The sequence below is a fragment of the Ranitomeya variabilis genome, chromosome 4 (genome assembly GCF_051348905.1).
Source record: "Ranitomeya variabilis isolate aRanVar5 chromosome 4, aRanVar5.hap1, whole genome shotgun sequence".
Taxonomy (NCBI): Eukaryota; Metazoa; Chordata; class Amphibia; order Anura; family Dendrobatidae; genus Ranitomeya; species Ranitomeya variabilis.
This window is the reverse complement of record NC_135235.1, coordinates 224,770,447-224,779,652: the sequence shown is the minus strand read 5'-3', so window position 1 is coordinate 224,779,652 and position 9,206 is coordinate 224,770,447. Positions and strand designations below refer to the sequence as shown.

At 45.6% G+C, this 9,206-nt stretch overlaps 1 protein-coding gene across 1 annotated transcript; it reads right to left on the bottom strand.

Annotated features, from left to right (window-relative positions):
• On the bottom strand, positions 1-7,685 carry TMEM202 (transmembrane protein 202). The gene is made up of 5 exons (XM_077260071.1): positions 7,571-7,685; positions 5,077-5,249; positions 3,229-3,357; positions 1,007-1,129; positions 1-777 (listed from the first exon to the last, which is right to left on the bottom strand). Exons 1-5 carry the CDS (start codon positions 7,582-7,584, stop codon positions 596-598), a joined length of 621 nt encoding a protein of 206 aa, XP_077116186.1. The 5' UTR covers positions 7,585-7,685; the 3' UTR covers positions 1-595.
• Between the last annotated feature and the right edge of the window lie 1,521 nt (positions 7,686-9,206).

The following is a 9,206-nucleotide window of genomic DNA, read 5'->3' as shown; positions in this document are numbered from 1 at the left end:
TAAAAAAACTGGTTTATTTTAAAAAAAGATAAGATGGAGGTTTACAGACGTTTTTTCTCTAAAAAAATTATATTGTTATCAAAAGACATACCGGTAATTAGCATATTAATTAAATAGTAAATAATTAATTGCTGACTCAACATATATTTATTCATTGTGGTCAACACTTTACTGATACAGAACTCCAACTCCTCTGCCTAGACGTAGAACTGAGAAAGAGAAAATTCTGATTACCAGCTGTCTCCACTAGAGGGAGCTTAGGAGTAAATTGTATATGGTAAGCTGCTCAGCTGCCTCTAGTGGTAACAACAGGTGCAACAGAATTTTATCCTTTTAAGTTCAGTATCTAGGCAGGGGATTTGGAGCTCTGTGTCAGAAAATAAGCAGAGCATTATGTACGCAGTATAATGCTAAAACTAACGAAGGTACTAAACAGACCCTGAAAAATTCACCTTTCACACTCTCTGGGGGGTGGGTCAAAGGAAGTTGTCGTTTTTATCAAAGTTTTAAAATAATTTAAAAACCTGGAAGAAGTTTCCCTTTAAATGAGTGACGTCTGCCCCAGCTGTTAAGATTCTACAAGTTGTATTCCCCTTTAAGACACAATGATGCTGGTTGGTGCAGCGGTGGTTGGTGCAGCACAGGTTGGCGCAGCTGTGGTTGGCCCAGCCTCGGTGCCCGGATATGGCGGGGGGTCTTTGTTGCCCTTTATCAAGTCTTGTATGGTGGTGGAGGTCTTGTCCGGCTCCAGAGCAGCGTGGACTAAACTCACGATACCTGTTGAGGAGAAGGATGGCATCGGTCATGTGCAACGTGGCAGGAGGGTCCCGCCCCCGAGGTTCTCGCTCTGAAACTTCACCCAGTGACAACGGCCCCTGTCCTCCATCTATTGGCCCTGGAAAAAGTGATGGGAAGTTTCCGGAGAGCAGCCACCACCATCGTCTCACCAGTCCCATGCCACGTGCAGCCCTGTGGTCCCACAGAAAAGGGCAAATATAAAACTCACCAGCCGCGACCACCAGCCCCGTGCTCAGCCAGCCCAGCGGGAGGCCGTATAGGATGTGTCTGCGGTCCACGGCCAGCGCGAAGAAGACTGTGGCGGAAGTCATCCCGGCCATCCCCAAGAAGGCTGGAAGGAGAGAAACGACCGGTCACTACATACAGCGCTCATGTTATAGCTGTATACACACAGCTCTCATGTTATAGCTCTATATACACACCGCGCACGTGTTATAGCTCTGTATACACACAGCGCTCATGTTACAGCTGTATACACACAGCGCTCATGTTATAGCTCTATATACACACCGCGCTCATGTTACAGCTCTATATACACACAGCGCTCATGTTATAGCTCTATATACACAGCGCTCATGTTATAGCTCTATATACACACAGCGCTCATGTTATAGCTCTATATACACACAGCGCTCATGTTATAGCTCTATATACACACCGCGCACGTGTTATAGCTCTGTATACACACAGCGCTCATGTTACAGCTCTATATACACACAGCGCTCATGTTATAGCTCTATATACACACAGCTCTCATGTTATAGCTCTATATACACACCGCGCACGTGTTATAGCTCTGTATACACACAGCGCTCATGTTACAGCTGTATACACACAGCGCTCATGTTATAGCTCTATATACACACCGCGCTCATGTTATAGCTCTATATACACACCGCGCTCATGTTACAGCTCTATATACACACAGCGCTCATGTTATAGCTCTATATACACACAGCGCTCATGTTATAGCTCTATATACACACCGCGCAGGTGTTATAGCTCTGTATACACACAGCGCTCATGTTACAGCTGTATACACACAGCGCTCATGTTATAGCTCTATATACACACCAAGCTCATGTTACAGCTCTATATACACACAGCGCTCATGTTATAGCTCTATATACACACCGCGCACGTGTTATAGCTCTGTATACACACAGCGCTCATGTTACAGCTGTATACACAGCGCTCATGTTATAGCTCTATATACACACAGCGCTCATGTTACAGCTCTATATACACACAGCGCTCATGTTATAGCTCTATATACACACAGCGCTCATGTTATAGCTCTATATACACACCGCGCTCGTGTTATAGCTCTGTATATACACACAGCGCTCGTGTTATACCTGTATATACACAGAGCTCATGTTATATCTGTATACACACAGCGCTTGTGTTATAGCTGTATATACACAGCGCTCATGTTATAGCTCTGTATATGCACAGCGCTCATGTTATAGCTGTATATACACACAGCACTCGTGTTATAGCTGTATATACACAGAGCTCATGTCATAGCTGTATATACACACAGAGCTCATTTTATAGCTGTATATACACACAGCGCTCATGTTATAGCTGTATATACACAGAGCTCATGTTATAGCTGTATATACACAGAGCTCATGTTATAGCTCTGTATATGCACAGCGCTCTTGTTATAGCTGTATATACACACAACGCTCGTGTTATAGCTCTGTATATTCACAGAGCTCATGTTATAGCTGTATATACACACAGCGCTCATGTTATAGTTCTATATACACACAGCGCTCATGTTATAGCTGTATATACACAGAGCTCATGTTCTAGCTATATATACACACCGCTTATGTTATAGCTGTATATGCATAGAGCTCATGTTATAGCTATGTATACACACACAGCGCTCATGTTATAGCTGTATATACACACAGCGCTCGTGTTATAGCTGTATACACAGCGCTCATGTTATAGCTCTGTATATACACACACAGCACTCATGTTATAGCTGTATATACACAGAGCTCATGTTATAGCTCTGTATATGCACAGCGCTCATGTTACAGCTGTGTATACACACAGTGTTCGTGTTATAGCTGTATATACACAGCGCTCATGTTATAGCTCTATATGCACAGCACTCTTGTTATAGCTGTATATACACAGCGCTCTTGTTATAGCTCTGTATATGCACAGCACTCCTGTTATAGCTGTATATACACACACAGCGCTCATGTTATAGCTGTATATACACACAGCGCTCATGTTATAGCTGTATATACACACAGCCCTCATGTTATAGCTGTATATACACAGAGCTCATGTCATAGCTCTGTATATACACAGCGCTCATGTTATAGCTCTGTGTATACACACTGTGTTCATGTTATAGCTGTGTATGTAGATAGATACAGATATGTTACTGCTCATTTCTACCATTAAACAGACTGGTTTTTCCGATGATTTTCTTGTAGTCCTCTTCTCCCGCCCAGAGGGTGAATATAACGGCGATGTTGGTTAAGATGTTAAATATGAGGAAGAAGATCAGGAGGACTTTGGCGTGAACTGAGTGAGAAAGAGAAAAAGGAGAAATTATTACATAAAGACAAGAGACCACGAAGAGGACGGCGGGATGTGTCCAGACTAGTGTGAGGCAGACAAACACTGCACTTGTATGGACACCAATACGACAAACCTGGCCGATCACTAGGGAACTTAGGTGACAAAGGTGAAAAAAACCCTGCTGGAGCTGGACAATGGCGAAACTGCTTGTGGCTCAGATTTACAGACGATCCTGATGATGACTTACTAGAAGACAACCCCTGCTGGAGCTGAACAATGGCGAAACTACATGTGGCTCAGATTTACAGCTGCTCCTGATGATGACTTACTAGGTGACAACCCCAGCAAGAGCTGGACAATGGTGAAACTACATGTGGATCAGATTTACAGCCACTCTTGATGATGACTTACTACGTGACAACCCCTGCTGGAGCTGGACAATGGCGAAACTACACGTGGCTCAGATTTACAGGCATTCCTGATGATGACTTACTAGATGACAACCCCTGCTGGAGCTGGTCAATGGTGAAACTACATGTCGCTCAGATTTACAGCCACTCCTGATGATGACTTACTAGGTGACAACCCCTGCTGGAGCTGGACAATGGCGAAACTACATGTGGCTCAGATTTACAGCCGCTCCTGATGATAACTTGCTAGATGACAACCCCTGCTGGAGCTGAGCAATGGCGAAACTACATGTGGATCAGATTTACAGCCATTCCTGATGATGACTTACTAGGTGACAACCCCTGCTGGAGCTGGACAATGGCGAAACTACATGTGGCTCAGATTTACAGCTGCTCCTGATGATGACTTACTAGATGACAACCCCTGCTGGAGCTGGTCAATGGTGAAACTACATGTGGCTCAGATTTACAGCCACTCCTGATGATGACTTACTAGGTGACAACCCCTGCTGGAGCTGGACAATGGCGAAACTACATGTGGCTCAGATTTACAGCTGCTCCTGATGATGACTTACTAGATGACAACCCCTGCTGGAGCTGAACAATGGCGAAACTACATGTGGATCAGATTTACAGCCACTCCTGATGATGACTTACTAGGTGATAACCCCTGCTGGAGCTGGACAATGGCGAAACTACACGTGGCTCAGATTTACAGCCGCTCCTGATGATGACTTCCTAGATGACAACCCCTGCTGTAGCTAGACAATGGCGAAACTACATGTGGCACAGATTTACAGTCGCTTCTGATGATGACTTACTAGATGACAACCCCTGCTGGAGCTGGACAATGGCGAAACTACATGTGGATCAGATTTACAGCCGCTCCTGATGATGACTTACTAGATGACAACCCCTGCTGGAGCTGGACAATGGCGAAACTACATGTGGCTCAGATTTACAGCCGCTCCTGATGATGACTTACTAAATGACAACCCCTGCTGGAGCAGGACAATGGCGAAACTACATGTGGCTCAGATTTACAGCCGCTCCTGATGATGACTTACTAGAGACAACCCCTGCTGGAGCAGGACAATGGCGAAACTACATGTGGCTCAGATTTACAGCCGCTCCTGATGATGACTTACGAGGTGACAACCCCTGCTGGAGCAGGACAATGGCGAAACTACATGTGGCTCAGATTTACAGCCTCTCCTGATGATGACTTAGGAGGTGACAACCCCTGCTGAAGCAGGACAATGGCGAAACTGCTTGTGGCTCAGATTTACAGCCGCTCCTGATGATGACTTACTAATTTCTGAGTGGGATTGGCAGAATTCTCGGTTGCACCGTTTCCAGATGCCGGCATATACCCCATCTGCAGTGTCGGCCCAACGATTTGTGGATATGGCGATGAGGAGGAAGACATTGCTGACCGTCAGCATCACCCCGACTGACAGTCTCAGCCCAAAGGACATTGAAGGGCTGCGAAAGAGCAAAGAACATAAAACTGTAAACGAGAATGTTATCCAGGGACAGGGTACCACCTAACTGGTGTATCTAAGACCATCACTTGTGAAACTTCCTACTGGGGTGGTGTATCCCATTCTATCATGTGTGATACTGTCTGCTGAGCCATGTATCTAATCCTATCCTGTGTGATACTGTTTATTGAGCTGTGTATCTAAAGGTACCTTCACACTAAGCGACGCTGCAGCGATACAGACAACGATGCCGATCGCTGCAGCGTCGCTGTGTGGTCGCTGGAGAGCTGTCACACAGACAGCTCTCCAGCGACCAACGATGCCGAAGTCCCCGGGTAACCAGGGTAAACATCGGGTTGCTAAGCGCAGGGCCGCGCTTAGTAACCCGATGTTTACCCTGGTTACTAGTGTAAAATGTAAAAAAACAAACAGTACATACTTACATGCGTCCCCCGGTGTCCGCTTCCTGCACTGACTGAGTGCCGGTCCTAACAGCAGAGCGGTGACGTCACCGCTGCGCTCTGCTTTTACTTTACGGCCGGCGCTCAGTCAGTGCAGGAAGCGGACAGCGGGGGACGTGTGACAGACAGCAGAAGGTGAGTATGTACTGTTTGTTTTTTTTACTTTTACAATGGTAACCAGGGTAAATATCGGGTTACTAAGAGCGGCCCCCCGCTTAGTAACCCGATATTTACCCTGGTTACCATTGTAAAACATCGCTGGTATCGTTGCTTTTGCTGTCAAACACAACAATACACGGCGATCTGACGACCAAATAAAGTTCTGGACTTTAGTCAACGACCAGCGATATCACAGCAGGATCCAGATCGCTGCTGCGTGTCAAACTAAACGATATCGCTAGCCAGGACGCTGCAACGTCACGGATCGCTATCGTTATCGTTGCAAAGTCGTTTAGTGTGAAGGTACCTTAATTCTAGCCTGTGTGATTGTATCTGCTGAGCTGTGTATCTAATCCTCTCCTGTGTGATACTGTCTGCTGAGCCGTGTATCTAATCCTAGAATGTAAGTAACTAGCACACTCCAGTAAAATGTGATGCAAAATGGGGGGTGGTTATTTACATACAGTACTCGCAAACGTTTCGGTCTGTACTTGACCTTCATCAGTGTGCTAAATGTAGTGGTACACTTGGTAGGACCCCGGTAGTAATTACTTAATTTGCATCCACTTGGAACGAACTGGAAAATATATATATGTCAGTATGGGCAGCAAGTCAGTCAACTTGTGGAAGGGAAGGAAGTGTGAACGTTACGCGGTGTCCACCGCAAGTAAAGTCTATCTAATCCTATCCTGTGTGATACTGTCTGCCGAGCCGTGTATCTAATCCTATCCTGTGTGACACTGTCTGCTGAGCCATCTATCTAATCCTATCCTGTGTGATACTGTCTGCCGAGCCGTGTATCTAATCCTATCCTGTGTGACACTGTCTGCCGAGCCGTGTATCTAATCCTATCCTGTGTGACACTGTCTGCTGAGCCATCTATCTAATCCTATCCTGTGTGATACTGTCTGCCGAGCCGTGTATCTAATCCTATCCTGTGTGATACTGACTGCTGAGCCGTGTATCTAATCCTATCCTGTGTGATACTGTCTGCTGAGCTGTGTATCTAATCCTATCCTGTGTGATACTGACTGCTGAGCCGTGTATCTAATCCTATCCTGTGTGATACTGACTGCTGAGCCGTGTATCTAATCCTATCCTGTGTGATACTGCTGAGCTGTGTATCTAATCCTTTCCTGTGTCTTACCGTCTGCTGAGCCGTGTATCTAATCCTATCCTGTGTGATACTGTCTGCAGCTCAATGTACTGTATATAAAGCTATCATGTCAGATGCAGTTTGCTAGCTCGGTGTATCTAAGCTCCTCATGTGTGATACTGTCGGCTGAGCTGCTGTATCCAATCCTCCTGATCATGTAAGAAGAGACCTTTTTTTCATATTATTTCCGTAGTTGCGATGTCAGTGATTTCCCCCCTAGAAATATCCGCTGACCTAGTTGAGTCCGGCACGATGTAGCGTTATTGGCCGGGGAGGATTGGGGGCTAATACCCCTCTACCCCTATGTAGGACCCTGGAGTTGCCTCATGTACAGATTAGTGCGCCCCCAGTGACTGACATGCACATTACAACATAATTAATGCCCCCGGCGCTCCCTCACTGAGGCTCCAGGGCAGCACCATCCCTCATCACCGCCCATTGTGACCCTGACTGTGGGGCCCTATGCTAAGCTCAGCTTTGGGGCCCCTGGTCATTTGTTATACCCCAGTATGGAGCCTTGGGAAACCCTAGAAAAGACACAAATACCTTAATGTGGTCATGATGTCTCCCACCGCCCAGGTCTCTGAAATCAGGACTGTATGCGAGATCTGACTATATCTACCCCACCATCCCCCCAAGACGTTGCAGGCTTGTGCAAGAGTTGCGCCATTGCTTGCAGCACCGGCGGCGAGCAGCGAATAACCGTCCAGGCTCCCATCCGGGCGTAAAATCACCAGTGTAGAAACAAGAAGTTCACTGCAACAATGTCCGAAAAGGAAACACAGTAACAGCACCAGGGTTCAGCATCTCTGCAGCTTTTTTTAGGACTTTTTAAGAAGTTGCCCTTGGTTACGTCCACTTTTATACCGTTACAAACACCCAACGATAAGATATTGATGACCTATGCTTTATTAAAGTGACGTCCCGTACCTTCACCTAAAAGCTGAAAACAACTCCAGTGAGCACAGCTCCATTCAATGTATTAAGTCATGAATATTTTCCATCCAGACAACCCCTTGAAGGATCAGTCATGAATATTTTGTGCCCAGACAACCCTTTAAGGATAGGTCATGAATATTTTCCATCCACGCAACCCCTCTAATGATAGGTCATTATTATTTTCTGTCCAGATAACCCATTTAAGGATAGGTCATGAATATTTTCTGTCCAGACAACCCCTTTAAGGATACGTAATTAATATTTTCTGTCCAGACAACCCCTTTAAGGATAGATCATCAATATTTTCTGTCCAGACAATCCCTTTAAGGACAGGTAATTAATATTTTCTGCCCAGACATCCCCTTTAAGGATAGGTCATGAATATTTTCTGCCCAGACATCCCCTTTAAGGATAGGTCATGAATATTTTCTGCCCAGACAGCCCCTTTCTATACGGAGATCATGAGACATTTTCATGACACCATATAATGGGATCCCAGGAATGATTTCGTTAGTGGCGACGCCGTGAACGTCTCGTGTCTCCATGGTTACTGCTGTAGTTACGAGAAGTAGCGGAGCACAAGCTGCTCCTCTGTACAACGCGCACCGCTACGTCCACAACCACTTCCTCATTTCTGATTGGCCGTGAAAGTGATTTTACCACCGGAATGTGCAAATAAATAAATAGAATCAGAACTTGTTACATTGTATCACACACCGCGGGTTCTAGGTGGTTTATTAAAGAGACAATGCGTTTTATTAAAGCAGCAGAACGCCGGACCACCGGGTCAGAAAAAGATCTGCAGCTTTCTGATAGACCTGATTTAATCCATCGCTGATGTCAGATAATGGGGGCACTAAATGCTTCCATCCACGACCCCCCACCCAGAGCTAACATGATGATGTAAGAAGATGGGCAGCACAGTTTGTTACTGTGTATCAGCCCCTGTTTGTGGCTAGAGTTCCATCTGTGTCAGTATATACTGCTGTTGTTGGAGTTCTGTTCATGAGCTGCACCACATCCTTCGTATGCGGCACGTGCGGAGTTTAGGAAGTTGCACATGTATGAACTCTGGGTGTTTCCAAACTTCCCAATTACACAGTTCCTGTAAGTTACAAAAGATTCCGCTCCTCTGACTTTTCATAACCAGATTTTATTACAGGAGGGAACAGAACTAATTTCCACAGCAGAAATGTAAATAATAAGAACAGATCTTATATGCAGTGACTTGAAAAAGTATTCA